The sequence below is a fragment of the Carcharodon carcharias genome, chromosome 15, assembly GCF_017639515.1.
Source record: "Carcharodon carcharias isolate sCarCar2 chromosome 15, sCarCar2.pri, whole genome shotgun sequence".
Lineage (NCBI taxonomy): Eukaryota > Metazoa > Chordata > Chondrichthyes > Lamniformes > Lamnidae > Carcharodon > Carcharodon carcharias.
The window spans coordinates 94,800,442-94,818,937 of record NC_054481.1 but is presented as its reverse complement, the minus strand read 5'-3'; the positions used below and the strand labels follow the sequence as shown (position 1 = coordinate 94,818,937).

The 18,496-nt window shown below is 42.9% G+C and overlaps 1 protein-coding gene across 1 annotated transcript in view; it reads left to right on the top strand.

The window, feature by feature from the left end:
- ajap1 (adherens junctions associated protein 1) overlaps window positions 1-18,496 on the top strand; it is a 191,445-nt gene that overhangs the window by 98,308 nt on the left and 74,641 nt on the right. Inside the window, exon 3 of the mRNA XM_041206958.1 lies at window positions 6,444-6,686. Coding sequence (XP_041062892.1) covers window positions 6,444-6,686 — 243 coding nt within the window. The remainder of the gene's footprint in view (window positions 1-6,443; window positions 6,687-18,496) is intronic.

Sequence of the window (18,496 nt, the reverse complement as noted above, 5' to 3'; positions counted from 1 at the left end):
CTCAGGTAGATCCCTAATGGGTACCAGCACAGAGACAGAGGTGAGCAGCCTGTCTCCACAACACAGTGGGAGGGCACCACATAGGAGCGTCCATGAGCAGAGGACGCCACGGCAACTCAATCACTGATAGGTTCACACTTGGTGTTACATAATCACACTGTTAAGTATGCCTTTTCCAATGTTTGTGAATGCACCTAAGGAATCAAAAGATCGCTGTATTGGCCTATGCTTGTTGAGTGGCATATATGATAATGGGGTAAACATAAGACTTCATGTTCTTACCAGTGTCACTGAAGATTGCAGCCAGAGTCCAACCCTCAGTCAAGCTGTGAAGCGTGTGTCATGGAAGTCCATCATCGTTAAGTCATGGGCTCAATAATACTTTCACTGCTTATAGTAGTCAACCATGGGGTGTGCATATCGTGAGCCACTAAAACATCTTGCTTCCATTCTTTGAGGACTTTCAGGGGTACGTCGAAGGAGAATCGGCAGTCCATCAGGTGTAGGCCCACCCCTAGTCCTGAGATGAGGTCAGAGATGTTTCTGAAACTTCATCCTCAATGCACAGTCATGGCCACACAGATCACAACAAGATGAGCCTTTCAGGTAACATTGCAATTGTGGGAGATGACTGTAGTTGTCCTTTCGTGTGTTGTATGCAACAGACTGTCAATGATCCTTGCTGCATTGCTGCATTGACCTTCTGGATGTCATAAGGTGGTGCCACATTAAACTGAAAGTAGATGAATGGCTTCAGCCATCTTTGGGTGGCTTTATTTTTTGATTATCTATTCGTTCATGGGATATGTGTTTCGCTGCATAGGTCAGCATTTGTTGCTCACCCCTAATTGCCCTTGAGAAGGTGGTGGTGGTAAGATGTCTTCACGAGCCACTGCAATCTATGTGGTGTAGGTACACCCACAGTGCATTTAGGAAGGGAGCTCCAGGACTTTGACTCAATAACAGCGTTTCTGCTCAAAGTCTCAATGGTGTGTGGCTTGAGGGGAGCCAGCAGACGTTGGTGTCCCTATGCATCAGCTGCCCTGTCCTTCCAGTCAGTTGAGGTCGCAGTTTGGAAGGTGCTATTGAAGGAGCCTTGGTGAGTTGCAGCAGAGAATCTTGTCGATGGTACACATTGCTGCCACTGTGTGTTGGTGGCGGAGGGAGTGAATGTTAAATGTGGTAAATGGGGTGCCAAACAAATGGGCTGCTTTGTTCTGGATGGTGTCGTGCACCTTGAGTGTTCTTGGAGCTGCACTCATCCAGGCAAGTGGAGAGTATTCCATCACACTGCTGACTTGTGCCTTGTAGATGGTGGACAAGCTTTGGGAAGTCAGGAGGTGAGATATTCACTGCAGAATTCCCTCACTCTGACCTGCTGTTGTAGCACAGTATTAATACAGTTGGTCCAGTTCAGCTTCTGGTGATAGTAAGCTCGAGGATGTTGATAGTGGTGAATTCAGCGATGATACTGCCTTACTTAATGTCAAGAGAAGATGGTTAGATTCTCTCTTATTGGAGTTGTCTGGCACGTGTGTGGTGCAAATGTTAATTTATGCTGCACAGTCTTGATTTGTCACATTTTTGTTGGTCCATCACCCACATCTGCATGTACTGAGTTTCAACTGACACCGCACAGGGGCACTGTGGACATAGGGGCCGAGCTTTGCTTAGTCACTCGATTACTGGTTTGTCCTGTATTTCACAACATCCAAATTCCACTTGCCGTCCACCCTGACACGTAGCATCTTGAGGTTAATCCCTCAATGCGGCTGAATGCAGACCTATGGTGGTGAAGATTTCAGCCATGTGTCTCAAGGACACTTGCAGATTTTCTTTCCTTTTGGGGACTAGACATCTCCTGGAAGAGATGAGGCATCTATCATCTCATGGGCACATATATCAATGGCATGACAGCCATTTGCTTACAAGGGTGCTTCTACCTCCTCACTGTTGGTTATGTGAAGCACCTCTGTATCTCTATGGCTTTAGGTGCAGAGCTGACCCTGGGTACCCAGGCACTCCTCTCAACATTTCCACCATTGGCCCTCTCCTCATCCTCCTCCTCCTCGGTTGCATCTTAACCTGAGGTAAATGGCTCCTGCCCCTCCTCCACTAACTCCTCTTCCTCTGAATCTTGTAGATGGGCTCTGAATCCTGCACGTGCACACCCCTTCGTTGCACCGTTTTATGCTGCATGCAGCAGGCCACCACTACTCTTGCAGGACAGTATCGCACTGCTCCTCCTGAGCGGCCCAGGCATCGGAAGCACATTTTTAAAATGCCAATAGCCTGCTCGATGGTTGCCCTGGTCTGATGGTGACTGATGTAATAATGCTGTTCTAGCACCATTTCCAGAAGGTCCAGTGGAGTAAACAGCCACCTCCACAATTGGTAACCTTTGCAGCCCAATAGCTAGCCATGGACCTGGGGTATAGGCTCAGAAAGATGTGGCAGGTTGGACCCCCTCAAGGTGCGTGAGTCATGGCAGCTTCCAGGGAATCTTGCGCAGATGCTCAGGCAAACCTTATTGTGGTCGCACACAAGCTGGGCATTGATGGAGTGAAAAGGATTTCTATTCATATATCTGTGCGCCTCCTGTGATGGTGCTCTGATGGCAATGTGCATGCAATCTATTTTGCCTTTCACTTGTGGAAGGTCTGTCATTAATGCGAACTCCGTTGCTGTTTAGCTCTGAGACTCCACACCTATAGGGAACTTAACGAGCTCCCCTACCCTGACAAAGAGAGCATTGGTGGCTGCTGCTATGCATCTGCGGGCAGCTGACTGTGAGATGCCACAGAGTTCTTCAGCAGAGCCCTGGAAGTGTCCAGCTGCATAAAAGCTGAGGGCCACAGTCACTTTGATGGCTATTGGAAGGGCATGGCCACCAGTTGTTTGGGGTGTGAGGTCTGCCTGAAACATGGCACAGATTTCTCTCACCATATCCTGAGACATCATGAGCATTCACCTACACAGCCTCTCCTTCATGTCCAGAAAGCTGAGCCTGCTACTGTCGGCCCTTCATCCAAGGTCATACCTCACCCTTCTTCTTGCTGGTCTGTTTGGGGGCCCTGCCACCTCATGCCCAGGTACCCTGGCTTATGCAGCATGATGCTACCGCTGCCTTTCCTTTACATGCCACATGTGTGAAGGTCTTGGGCCCATTTCAGCAAACGTCCCTCCGTCATGGCCCACACACTCCTACCCCCATGAGACTGGCAGTCGTAATGTCATCCACTTAGTTAATGAAGTAAGGAGTGACGAGCAGGAGTCTACATGGCTGAGCCTTTTGTCTGTTATAGCCCGCCAAAATGTCAACAGCCCATTAACGCCATTAAGAAATAAGTTAAAGTAGTTAAGAACACTGCCCATCCAACCTTAAAGTTGACGGGCAGGCGAAAAGCCCAAGCGGCCTTCGCATTTTTCAGGAAACCTCATCCACGGGCGGGATGAGGTTTCCTGAATCTATAAATAAATAAATTGTCATAAATTTACAAACATGTCCCCACTCATGCGACACAGTCACATGAGGGGACATGTTTAAATACATTTTTAAATCATTTTGTCATGATTTTATTATACGTTTGATCTCCCTGAGGCAGCTCCGTGCCTCAGAGAGATCGCTGCGTTCTTTCGCACGCATGTGCAAAAGAGCGCAGGCCCCGACTCTCCCTCCTCCCTCCTGCCCGCTACCGGCTGCGAATTATGCTGGGCGGGCCGTGATTGGCCCGCCCACGTAAAATGGCGGTGCAGAACCAATCGCGGGTGGTGATCAGCTCCACCCCCACCCGCGCCTGCCCACCATCGGAAAAATCCTGGCCGGAGTTCTGGAAATGTTGAGGGTGAAAATCGTGACTTCCTGTCCTGCCCCATCTCTTTATATCAGTCCCAGCCGATGTGTACTTACCATGTGTGCGATTTATGACCCACCCCCTTTCACACAGCCGTCAATGTCGGAAATGCAGCAAATGGGGTGGGATGTTCGGATATGGATCATGCCCGCCAGTTTCAACCCTCCACAGTGTCTACCCAACTCCATGAAAATCCAGGCCAATGATTCAGGCCACTGACACTTTGTCAGAGTTGGCAAAACAGTCAGGGATGCTTCAGGTCTTAAGCAGCTACTGAGGTGGGAGAGGTGAGAACGGAGCGATGAACAGAGAGAAAGTCTGTGATGGGGCAGGAGCGATTAAATGATGAAAGGGATGGTGATACAAGGCAAAAGCAGGTGATAATAGGACAAATAAAGAAACAAAAGATTGGTCTAGAGGAGGTTTAAATGGGAATAACAGCAATAACCATCCAAAAAACTTAAAATAGACAAGGACAACTGGCTGCATTGGGGATGTGAGGTGTCAAGGGCAAGTTGTGATTTAATATGAAAAAGGTTTGGATTTCGGGCACTAAATATTACAACACAGATGGTAGAAATAACTTGCAGGGAACAAGAGCTTCAGAAAATGTGGCCAACACTGGCTAGATCCTACGTGTCAGACATTTCAGTCACGCGCTCTCTACCTGAGGCGCCAGATTAAAAATAGAAACATGGCTAAATTAAGAAGCTGTTCCTGTCACATATCTACAGGGGAGTGCCAAGTAGCATTCACATACATACTTTTTTTTTAAGTAGAGTTCATATACATTCTCCCTATTATTTTCTACAGTTCTGTTTCTATTTTGTATTTCTCTTTTCATGGGCTTCAGATGAGATTTGTCAGCGTTTGTCTCTTTCTTAAAGTTTGAATCGAAGACTTTCATTACTACTGTCACTGCTGCACTATCCATTTCTCCAGTAAGAGAAAGCAAGAATAAAGCAAGGAATTGCTTGAATACCCAAGTAGTACATCACCAGCGGAATTCTACGCTGGTGGGATTATATGGCCCCACCAAAACCAATGGACTTTTGAATGGCTTTACAGCCCTGCCCCCACCACAATGGGGCCATTAAACTCTGCCCCACAATCCTGAATTTGGTATGTTTGTGACTAACTTCAGTTAGTAACAAAGCAAGAAAGGCTGCAGAACTTCAAGCGACCCATCAGCCGTTTCTAATGAACAGACTGTGGGCGTCAGTCTTGTGAAGATTTCTAGGTCAGAAAGAAGCAGTCAGGAAGGGAACTTCCTTCACATAACCATGGATGCACCAGCATTGATGTATTGAGATAGGAGGGTGGGATCTCATAAATGAACATGTGGGACTTTAACCAAATGCAAGGGAATTAATAGGCACATGATAGAGAGTGGATAAAGAGAGGCGAGAAGCTGCAGTAGGGTTTACAATCTATTTCCATTCTGAAGCCTCTGAACAAACCTAGGAAGTCATGGTTACTTAGTCATGGTATTCATTTTTAATTTCTGCCTGTAGCCTCTTTTTGACAGGGAACCTTCCTGGCTGAATTTTTCCTCTTCCAATGCACCCCAGCCTCCCTGGCTTTCTCCTGCTGACCCCTCGGACCATCTCCAAAGATAAATTTCACACAGACACTTAAGTGGAGACATAGCATGTCGTCAGATTCTATTTAGTTTTGAATAAAACATTGTCCTGTCCTGTTATGTCTTTATTACTTCTGTACTGTGGCATGGAGTTATGAACAGTGTTGTAGTGTTATAAAGGTTGTTAGAAAGTTCTGTCGTAACCTGCCAACCTACTTTTACATTCATCTTTAATTTGAGGCTTATAAACCTACCTCTTGCCTTTTGGTATTTAACAGACTGAAAAATTCACCTTGTTCACGTTTGTCACTTCCTTTCATAACCTGGAAAGCTTCCCCTTGAAGTCTATTTCCCCAGGAGAAGAAGCCCAACTTGCTTCCTGCTTCCTCATAATTCAGCTTTTAAATTAAGGTTGCCAACCACTCAGGACTGTGGTGGATTTTTCAGGAATTAAAAATTAATTTCTTGCACACTGCCACGAGCAAACCAGGAGAACTATCATAGGGGCCTTAAACAAAACAATATATATTTTTTCAACACTTTTATTTATAAGTTACAAGAATATCAGACATGTGGAGAAAAGACTATTGACTGTCAACGAAGAATCATCCAATCAAGTACAGAGAACCTGTTCACTTTTTGATTGGTGTAGGAAGGTAGTGCACTATGAAAATGGAAATGTTGGGTAACCAATGGTGGGAATGTTGGGGATGGGGCAGTTAGAGGCATGAGGTCGAGGAAAACCTCCAGAGAAAGTGTCCAACCAGAGTTGGAGAATCATTTTGGTTGTTTATCCTTCGATCCTCTCAAGACCCTTTTTATGACTGAGTGAGCAAAACTGCAAAATTGAGACTTACGCATTAAAAAAAAACAACAAAACAACCTTTTTATGTTTTTAGCCTATGCCTCTACTGTAGCTTGTTTGGAATGGCAGATGCTTTGTGCGTTTACTTTTAAAATGAAAACCTTAATATGGCAGAGATGAACAGGTCTGTTTGTTTTTGCAGCTGCGCAGAAAATGGAAACGGACACCGAAATAGTCACCAACGGAAAATCAATCAACAAGAGGAGAGTTGCCAAAATCTGACTGATTTTACCACAGCACGAGTGCCAAGCAACCTGGACATATTCACTGCGTACAATGAGACCCTCCAGTGCTCCCATGAGTGTGTCCGTGCAGCAATGCCAGTCTATGCTGACCAGGGCCTACACCAGACAACAGTCTATAAAACCACATTCAATGGAAACCGGTAAGGCTGTCACATTAAAACTAAACACCTTTCACCTCAGGATGAAAAAAACAGTTAGTGGTTGAGTGGTTCAAGTAGCAGACTTGTAATGGTGCTAGAATTAGGGATGTTGGTACTGAATCAGTGTTGATTTCACCCTTTCACTGGGAATACCAAAGTATCAGAAATCCATCCTATGCTTTGAGATAGAGCGACCCTGCTCTCTCCCCCAGCACAGATGAAAGTGCAGTGAAAACAATAAGGCTCTCAGTGTTAAGTCTGAGTCAAGTCACTCACTAACTGAATGTTGCATTGAGATCAAAAGCATCTACACAAGTGCTTCCCAAACATCTCTCTGGTGTGACCCCATTTTAATGCCTCATACTTTGCGTGACCCTGGAGTGAAAATTTGTGGGTCCGAAAGTTGTTGACTGGGGTGAGGGAGGGGATGGGGGGCTTCAGTTGTTAAGCGAGGGTGGGTTTTCCTCAGGGAGGTCAGCGTGCCCCTTGCCCTGCTCCTTCATCCCATCTCCCCCTCTTTCAAGCCCAGCACCCTTCTGGGGGAGTTGATGAAGAGGCAGAGTTTCTCAGAAAAAAACAAACACCTGCCTATTCACAAGCCTTTTTTTGCAATAGCAATTGGGCCTCAGAGAGCATTCCATTAGGCCACACCCATCAACAAAAGAACATGAGGATTTAAAGGGCCTTGCAGCTGTCAGAAATCAGTCCAAGCTTCATGTCAGCCATTGTTGCCTTGGAGGTCGTGACCCCAAAATTTCATCTTGTGACGAGAACTGGGGGTTGCGACCCACAGTTTGGGAAGCCCTGATCTACACAGTGGTGGTGATCCAACATGCCAAAATTGAGAAGTAGGTGGTGTTAATAGTTTGGCACAGCAGCAATACAGCACAAACTACAATATACCAACACCAACCAAAGTAATTAGTATCAATAGAGGGTGGCCTTAGAAGCAGCTTTCTTACGCATTAGACAAGATCACTACCAAGAAATAATCAAAACCAATAATAATATCCATGTGATTTTGATATGACTATCGGTGCTTGGTACATACTTCTGCCTCTATAGTACTGTGTTTCCCAGGGAGCTGCCTTGCAACCAGCATACTTTCAAATTATTTTAAATATTTGGACAACCAGCAATCTGATAAAAGCTTTTGACCAATTGGGTCCTTTGCTGTATGTTTATAGACACTGGCCTGGTACAGAAATACATGAAAGGCTTAAAAGGTTAGCTGGATACTTCCAGATATAACCAGATATATAACCAGAGAAATGCAGGGGCATCTAGCTGCGTGTTCTTATGAAAGTCGATTATACAAACTCTGTCTCCTATTTTAAATGCAGTGGAGCTACTTATTTAACAAACTCACCCTCTTCTGTTGTATCAGGAAATACACAGCTGCCCTTTAAACTATTCTTGAGGCATCAAGTCCACTACATAATTCTATAAGACAGTTTCTTGGCAGTCTCTAGTTTCTTTTCCTTGTCGACTTTTCCTGTTTATCTTTCTCCCTCTTAAATCTTTTCCTCTCCCTGCACTCCTGAAGGCATTGACTTCTTGCTGGGGTAGTGTTGTGCAGTCTTTCTTTACTCACCTAGGTGCCTGTAATTCATGTGTCAATCCTGGCAGAGCATGTAGACAGACTAGTTGAGGGTGTTGTTGCTGGACAATTATATAGAATTATATTGAAATTAAAGCACAAAAACAGGCCACTTTCCCAACAGGTTTATACTGATGTTTTTACTCTTTAAGGATCCCCTCCCATCTTAGTTCATCTCACTCTGTCACCATATTCTTCCATTACCTTCCCCCCTCATGTGCTTAGCTGGATTCCATTTAAATGCATCTAACCTCTACGTTCATATGTTCATCAATCCCTGAGTGAAGAAGCTTCTCCTGAATTATTTATTGGACTTATTAATGACTACTCATGACCCCCAGTTTTGGTGTCCCCAACAAATTAAAATGTCCTCCCTATGTTTATTGTCTAGAATCCCTTCATAATTTTAGGGACCTGATCAGGAGAAGGAAACCTGACTGATTTCCCCCTCTTTTACCCAGTGCTAATGTTAGCGCTCCTCCCACCAACTTAGCTAAGTCACCAATAACTACTAATTTTTCTGGTCTCAATGGTCAAGCTATTAATTTGCTTAACTGCCTGAGCTATCGGTTGAGGTCCATGGTCTTCACTGTGAGGGCTGGATTTTACCAGTCCTTTGGGGGTGGGCTGAATGGTGGGGGGGCCCATGTAATCGTGAGGGAATGTACGAGGTGGAGTGCCCATCGCATTGCTGTCACCATACGATTTTACCAATGGTGGGGAAGGCAGAGAAGAGGCCTCCTGCCCAGAGGATCATTGAACCACATAGGTGGCCATTTAAGGGCCTCCACCTGCCACCACTGATATTTTACCAGCTGCTGGGGACAGGTGGAGGGCCATCCTAATGTTACTTAATGGTGAAAAATTATACAGCATAAATTGTACTGTCATCTCATGGATTTACTTCAGAATATTGTAACTTTGTTTTTAAAGCAATCACAGGGACTTGTTCTGTTAGCTAAAGGATAGCTGTCAATGTTGGGTTTATCCATTGCACTTGACTGACAGCATGGACAGGATAACAAAAGTGCTCAATACTGCCATATAGAGATCACAGGCAGGTTGCTTTGATATACTGGTACACAGGCATTGTCGCCAGTCACTATTCCAAATGTTTGAGGAAATCAGAGGGTAAGTTTTGCGAGGCTCCCCGGGAGTTGGGGAGTGTTGCTGAATGCTAGCAAAAGTCAGAGGTTAGATAATTACTCTTTAAATATGATTCTGAGATTGATAATGTTATGTAATGAGGCAGTGTGCCAGGAATGCAGCCTTGGAAAGTTTACCCTTACATATCAATAGACTCACTGGTTTAGCCCCCATTTTGATAGTCTATTTTATATGTAATGATGTAGAAGTGCGATGAGTTATAGATGTATACAAGATCTTGAATTGTCTTGAATTCAATGTGGTCATTTATACCATTTGGGAAAAAAACCCATAAGCATTTATAGGATCATAAAACATCTCACTCACCCTTTATTCCTATAATTTGTATCTACATTATGTGAATTTGAGTTCAGTTTGTGGGACAATGACTAGCATTTGTTCAAGGTGAGTTGACTACACAGATCAGGAATCATTGGTGATGAAGTCAATGGCACTATAACCTCACAATAAATAGCTACTCACTTCAATTGCAGTTACTAATAGGGAAGTTCAATAATCAATACTAAATCATTTGCACTCTAATTTACTCAAATCTTTTACTGTCCAACTCCAATAAAATTCCACATCAATGAAATTGCAGGTTTGGCTTTATTGTGGAAGTGCAGCTCTTTGTGATCTTCAGGAAAACAGTGCTGCAAGTTTGCAGGCTTCATCACCAGGGTAAAAGCAAAATACTGCAGATGCTGGAAATCTGAAACAAAAACAAAAATAGCTAGAAAAACTCAGCAGGTCTGACAGCATCTGCGGAGAGGAACACAGTTATTCCTGTATTCCTCTCTGCAGATGTTGTCAGACCTGCTGAGTTTTTCCAGCTATTTTTGTTCTTGTTTCATTACCAGGGCTCTGGCTTGAGTTCTATACTTGGCTCCAGTATTCGTGGGCTAGTGAAGGGAAAATGATCTGGGTCTTGGTCTCATCTGGCAAATCCTGGTGGAAAGTTCATGTTTAGCAAAGACATCCAGGACAGGGCTCAGCAACCGTTGACTCCTACAGTCTTAACAGCAGGTACACAATTCCCTTCAAGATTCATGCTCAAGTAATAGTTGCTAGGGCTGCTGTCTCCTTTACAACTGTGCCCTGATAAGAGTTAGCACTTCAAGGAAAGCAGGGGGGAGAAAATTGAAGGAGGCAGAAAACCATATCACCAGAAGAAAGCAGTGCTGGTCAAGATGAGGCTGGACCATCTACAACAATGTTCCTTTTCCAATCCTAGCTCCCACCTTTTTTGTCACACTTTATTTTTTTCATAGTCATTATTGATCTTGGCTGTTTTCTTAGAATAGTGGAACTGATGTAAAACAATAGAAGCAGACCAGGGTCACACAAACTGTTTCAATTAATTGGAAGCTCTTTTTATTCCATGGCCAATAAGTTGTGTGCAGGTCAGACCAAATTAAGCAAACGAAGAACAATACATTTTCTATTATGAAATGCAATCATACATAATCTTGGCATAAAATGTTGTCATACACGACATTGCACAAACCTATCCTGCCTATCGCCAATTGTTGCAGTCAGCAACCAATCCTTCCTTTATTGGTTAAATGTGCTTTTTCTTTCAATATGCTGACACAAGTTTTGCTAAAACTGTAAAGTACAAGATGCATGTTGTGCCCTAGGTCTATGTTCTCTTCCTGTTAATCAAAGATTGTTCATCTGTTTTCTCAAGTTGTTTTTTTTAATTGAAGCTGACAAGTGAGATATCTGCACATCAAAATATTAGTAGAAACAAGGCTGTGTCCTTTGCAGAGATGGAAATAATTTTAACTTATGGAGAGAGAAACTGAATAAACGCTTCGAGTCCATACTACTCTTCTTCGAATGAAGGACTCGAAACATTAACTCTGTTTCTCTCTCCACAGATGCTGCCAGAGCTGCTGAGTTTTTCAAGCATTTTCTGTTTTATTTCAGGTTTCCAGCATCTGCAGTATTTTGCATTTATATTATTGAAATTTTAACCTAGTCTGCCCAATTGGGAAGCAGGCGATTGGAGTGGGGTTGGTGGTGGTGGGGGTTGGCTGGGAGTGGGATGCCAATGCTAGTTTTTCATCTCAGCCGATTTTACTTCCCATTGACAATTGACAATTTTGGGCATGGTATTAAACCAGCATTCCTCCCGATCCTATGGCTTTCCCACCCTGTGTGTTAGTTAACTGATGTCACCCCGATTTCACCATAATGAACATACTTAGGCATCAGGTGTGCCAAGAATGACAAACTTGCATCTTCAGCCATTTGGTCAGTGACAAAATTTTAAACATCTATCAGTCTTCTGAAGGAAGAAATCATGCAATTGATTTTAATATCATTTCCATCAGCACCTCTCCAATTGCCTGTTTCCCAGTTGGGCAGATGAGGTCAAAATTTCAATAATATAGATGCAAAATACTGCAGTTGCTGATATCATTTCCATCAACACCTCAAAAATATATTCAGAACATTAGAGGCTAGAAATGACCTGTATTTGTGGAGGAACATTTAACCCCTATGTCAATTTTTGTTTGTCATTTTGCTGTAGGCATTGACCCATCTATTTTCAATAGTCCGATAGCTCCGCTAAAGTATCATCATCAGAAATTTCTAGGTGTGGATATTTTTGGTTATAAATCCTGTGACCTCACAAACAAGTTGGTTCAAAGTGATCATTTTAACATGATCAGCTTCTGGAGGAATGCATCCTTGTGTTTTGTTCTGAACTAATTATGGTTGAACGTCTTTTAGTTACAGATTTTCACTGTTCAGACTTAATAACTAGCTGCCCTTCTGAGCAATGGATGTACAATTTCATTCTCCATGGCATTGCCCAGTGACAATATAAAACTGTTCAATGAAAGTGGCAGGAAATCAATGATGCTGCATTTGTTAGACATAAATGGATACTTCACTGGATGTAGAGGTGCATGCGTTATTGTTTTGCACAATTGACTAATTGTACAATTACTTAACCTACTGACCACTGACTAATATGTTGATTAGCTAATGCAATATTGTATTAGAATGTCAGAGTGGCTGCGGGACACCCTTCAGGGGGAGGGGGATCAGCCAGAAGTTGTGGTTCACATTGGTACCAATGACATAGGTAAGAAAAGGGATGAGGTCCTGAAAGCAGATTTCAAGGAGTTAGGAAGGAAATTAAAAAGCAGGACCTCAACAGCAGTGATCTCAGGATTACTCGCAGTGCCACGTGCTAGTGAGCAGGGGAATAGGAGGATAGATTGATTAAATACCTGGCTGGAGAACTGATGTAGGAGGGAGGGCATCAGATTGCTGAGGCATTGAGGCCGGTTCTGGGGCAAGGGGGACCTGTACAAGCTGAACGGGTTACATCTTAACAGGATTGGGACTGATCTACTCGCAGGGAGATTTGCTAGTGCTGTTAGGGTGGGTTTAAACTAACTTGTCAGGCGGGATGGGAACCTGAGGGGTGGCCCAAATTGGAAGTAAGTAAAGTTGATAACAGGAAGTAGCAGTGAGTCCAGAAGACAGCTTCCAGCTGTATGCTTCGAATGCAGAATGATGTCAAAAAGACAAAGTTAAGGACACTCTACCTGAATCCTTGCAGCATTCACAATAAGGGAGATGATCTGAAGGCACAAGTAGAGGAAAATGGGTATGATATAATTGCCATTACGGAAACATGACTACATGTTGACCAAGACTGGGAACTGAATATTCAAGGATATTCGACATTTAGGAAGGACAGATCAGAAGAGAAAGAAGGTGGATGAGTGCCTGGATGTGCACAGCTCTCACAACACTCAAGAAGCTTGATACCGTCCAGGACAAAGCAGCCTGCTTGAATGGCACCGCATCCACAAACATTCATTCCCTCCACCACCGACGCACAGTAGCAGCAGTGTGTACCCATCTACAAGATGCGCTGCAGGAATTCACCAAGGTTCCTTCAACAGCACCTTCCAAATCCATGACCTGGAAGACAAGGGCAGCAGATAGATGGGAACACCATCACCTGGAAGTTCCCCTCCAAGTCATTCACCATCCTGACTTGGAAATAAATCGACATTCCTTCATTATCGCTGGGTGAATATCCTGGAACCTCCTTCCTAACAGCACTGCAGGCATACTTACACCACATGGACTGCAGTGGTTCAAGAAGGCAGCTCATCACCACCTTCTCAAAGACAACTAGGGATGGGGATTAAATGCTGGCCCAGCCAGCGAAGCCCACATCCCATGAATGAATATAAAAAAGGCAGAGTTGTACTGATAATGAGGAATGGGATCAGTGCCTTTGTAAGGGAGGATCTCAGATCGGAAGAATAACGTGTGGAATCTGTTTGGGTGGATCTAAGAAACAGCAAAGGGCAGCAGGCATTGGTTAGAGTTGTTTATCAGCCACCAAACAGTAGTGGTAATGTGGGCCATGGAATTAATCAGGAGATGGGAGAAGCTTGTAGCATGGGCAATATAGTAATCATGTGTGACTTCAATCTGCATATAGACTGGGTAAATCAACCGAACAGTAATGCTGTGGAAGACGAGTTTCTGGAGTGTGTTAGGGATGGTATTCTCAAGCAGTATGTTGAGGAACCAACTAGAGGGCAAGCTATTTTAGATCTAGTATTATGTAATGAAAAAAGGATAATTAATAATCTTGTTGTAAAAGAACCTTTAGGGATGAGTGACCACAATATGATAGAATTTTGCATTATGCGTGAAAGTGAGGTAGTTCACTCTGAAGCAAGCGTATTAAAGTTGAATAAAGGAAATTATGAAGGCATGAGGAACAAATTGGCTGAGGCATATTGGGAAAATACATTAAAAGGTATGACTGTGCATAGGCAATGGAGAGTCTTCAAAGAACTATTACACAGTTTACAGCACCTATACATTCCTTCAAGTTATAAAAACTCAAAAAGATCAGTCAACTGTGACTGACAAAGGAAGTTGAGGGTTGTATAAGATTAAAAGAAAAGGCTTATAAAGTTGCCAGAAGTAGCAGTAAACCTGAGGATTGGGAAGTTTTTAGAGTAAAGCAAAGTAAGACCAAGAAACTGGTAAAGAAAGGGATAATAGAATATGAATGCAATCTAGCAAAAAGCATAAAAATGGACTGTAGAAGCTTCTATAGGTATGTAAAAAGAAAATGTTTGGCTAAGACAAATGTGTGTCCATTACAGGCAGAGTCAGGAGAATTCGTAATGGGGAATAGAGAAATGGCAGAGAAGCTAAATAATAACTTTGTGTCTGTTTTCACTGAGGAAGATCCAGGAAATCTCCCAGATTTAGAGATCCAAGAGATTAGGGAGAATGAGGAGTTGAAAGAAATTAGCATAAGAAAGAAGGTTGTATTGGAGAAATTAATAGGACTGAAAGCTGATAAGCCCCCAGGACTCGATATTGTGCATCCCGGTGTTGAAAGAGGTTGCTATAGAGATAGTGAATGCATTGGTGATCATTTTCTAAATTTCTATAGATCCTGGAATGGTTCCTGAAGATTGGAAGGTAGCAAATGTCACCCCACTATTTAAGAAGGGAGGGAGAGAGAAAACAGGGAACTACAGACCTGTTAGTCTTACATCAGTAGTAGGGAAAATTCTGGAATCCATTATAAAGAATGTGATAAATGGATACTTGGATAATCATGATCTGATTGGGCATGGTCAGCACGGATTTGTGAATGGGAAATCATGTTTGACAGACTTGTTGGAGTTTTTTGAGGATGTTACTAACAAAATTGATAGAGAGTCAATGAACATAGTATACTTGGATTTCCAGAAGGCTTTCGATAGCGTCCCCCATAGGAGGTTGATTAGCAAAATAAAAGCACTTGGGTTAGGAGGCAATATTCTGGCATGGATTAAGGGTTGACTAACAGGCAGAAAACAGAGTAGGAATAAATGTGTCATTCTCGCGTTGGCAGGCTGTGGCTAGTGGGGTGAGGACTTGGGCCCCAGCTGTTCATGATATATTTCAATGATTTGGATGTGGGGACCAAATGTATTTTTTCAAGTTCATGGATGATACAAAGCTAGGTGGGAATGTGTGTTGTGAGAAAGATGTAAAGCAGCTACAGGAGGGTTTGGACAGACTTAGTGAGTGGGCAAGAACATGGCAGATGGAATATAATGTGGAAAAATGTGGGGTTATCCACTTTGGTAGAAGGAACAGATGTGCAGAGCTTTTCCTATTTGGTAAGAGATTAGAAAGTGTAGATGTACAAAGGGACCTGGGTGTCCTTGTCCATAAGTCACCAAAGGCTAACATGCAGATGCAGCAGGCAATTAGGAAGGCTGATGGAATGTTAGCCTTTATCGCAAGAGGATTTGAGTACAGGAGTAGTGAAGTCTTGCTTCAATTGTATAGAAGCTGGAGTACCTGGAGTACTGTGTGCAGTTTTGGTCCTCTTACCTCAGAAAGGATATTATTGCCATAGAGGGAGTGCAATGAAGGTTCACCAGACTTGTTCCAAAGATGGCGGGACTGTCTTATGAAGAAAGATTTGGCAAACTGGGCCTGCATTCTCTAGAGTTTCGAAGAATGAGAGGTGATCTCATTGAAACCTACAAAATATTTAAAGGAATAGACAGGGTAGATGCAGGTAAGATGTTTCCCCTGGTTGGGGATTCTGGAACCAGGGGACACAATTTCAAAATAAGGGGGAAGCCACTTAGGACCGAGATGAGGAGAAATTTCTTTACTCAGAGGGTGGTGAATCTTTGGAATTCTCCACACCAGAGAGCCAGGGAAGCTCAGTCATTGAGTATGTTTAAGGTAGAGACTGATAGATTTCTCATTAACAATAATGTAAAGGGGATAGTGTGGGTAAAAGGCATTTTGATCAGCTATGATCATATTGAATGGCAGAGCAGACTCAATGGGCTGAATGGCCTTCTCCTGTTCCTATGTCCATATGTTCATATGTAAGGTATGGAAGCACCTTGGTGATGAACATACTGCTACAGCTTGGTTTGCGTTTTCGTAATGTTGGTGGTCATATAAATGCTTTAAACAAGCATGGAGAGTTTTTTTTTCCTACTTTAGCATAGAAGGAAGGGGAAGATTTCCCTTTGTGTACTCTGTTTTGTGAAATCATAAACTTGTTTAATAAGAACAGCCTTGTTACAGAAAACTCACAGAGCAAACTTTTCCCTTGATTTTCAGCTTAACATGTATGTTCGTAAAAAGTAATAAGCTCTGTTGTCTAACCTCTCTGGTAGATGTAAAAGATCGGATGGCACTAGTTTGAAGAAGAGCAGAGTAGTTACCCCTGGTGTCCTGACCAATATTTATCCATCAGTCATATCACAAAAAACACTATCTGGCCATTATAACATTGCTGTTTGTGGGAGCTTGCTGTGTGCAATGTGGCTGCAGCTTTTCCTGCATTATAACAGTGACTACACTTCAGAAGTATCTCGGTGGCTGTGAAGTGCTTTGGGATGTCCAGGAGTTGTAAAAAGTGCTATATCAATGCAAGTCTCTCTTCTTTTCTGTCAAATCCCTAGAATTAAATGTTGCCACACACTGATACTTGCAATTGCCCGACCATTTGTACCACAGGATGGTCACATTTGAAGACTCAAGGCTATTGATGTAGCATTTGATTACATTTAGACTGTGGATCAATGAGCAGGTAGTGCGAAATGGTGCTTAACAAAGTGATGGGGCATCCTGGACTTAATTGCTATTTTTTTTTGTCTGCGTTTTGAGTAGAAAGTGAAAATGACAAGGTATTAGTGAATTGCTGACAATGTGCAGACCAACTGCTTGATTTATTCCGGTTGAAAAAAACAGCCACGGTATAATTTAACAAAGTCAATTGTTCACACTGGCTTAGTCCATGCTGTTATTTCAGTCGAACTGAAGCTGCCACTTTGGAAAATAACTCAAAGAAAAAATTTACCCACTGAGCAGACAATTTAGCGTTAGGCTATGTTAGCTGTTCCCAATGACTCAACCCAAAATGGAGGTCTAAATGCTCGTTTTGACAGAATCATGGACTAGTGGAGCACAGATTGAGGCCACTCGTCCCATCAACTCTACACCGGTTCTTTTGAAGAGAAATGAAGTTAGTCCCATTCCCTTGCTCTTACACCATGTCTCCTTCTAGTGTTTATCCAGTTCCCTTTAGAAGTCTATGAAGCGGTGTATTTCAAATCCTAACCAACTGTTGGGTAAAAAAAGGCTTTCCTCTTGTTGCTTCTGGTTCTTTTGCTAATCACCTTAAACCTATACTCTCTAATTATTGACCCCTCAGCTATTGAAAACAGTTGCTGTTTATTTACTGTATCAAAATCTTTCATGATTTTAAAGCACCTGTGTGAAATCTCATCTTAGTCTTCTCTGCTCAAAGGAAAATAACCCTAGCCTCTCCAGTCTATCCATACAAATCCAATCCCTTAAACTGGAACCATACTGGTAAATCTCTTCTGTATCCTTTCTAAAGCCTCACATCCTTGCTGAAGTGCGGTGCCCAGAATTAGACACAGTACTCCATCTGGGGCCAAAATAGTATTTTATATAGGTTTAACATAACATCTTGGCTTTTGTACTCATATGCTTCTACTTATGAAGCCAAGGATCCCATATGCTTTATTAGCTGCTTTGTTAATCTGCCCTGCCACTTTCAGGGATTTGTGCACAAAACACTCTTGCAGTCCCACTTGCACCTCTTTTAAAGTTGTTCAGCTTGTATTGTCTTACCTCACACTTTTCTGAGTTGAATTTCATTTGCCTCTTCCACTAACCTGTCTATGTCCTCTTGAAGTCTATTACTATCCTTCGCACAGTTTGCTACATTTCCAAGTCTCGTGACACCTGCATGCCCTGTACCCCAAGTCCAAACCATTAACGTATGTCAAAAACAGGAATGAGCCTAGTACTGAAGCCTAGGGAACTCCACTGTATACCTCATCCAGTCCAAAAAAACAGCCATTCACCACAACTTCCTTTTTAAAAAAATCACATAGCCAGTTTTATATCCAGAGTGCACTGTCCCTTTAATTCCATGGGCTTTAATTTTTCTTACAAGTGTATGATGTGGTACTTTATGAAGTACTTTTTGAAAGTTCATATACAC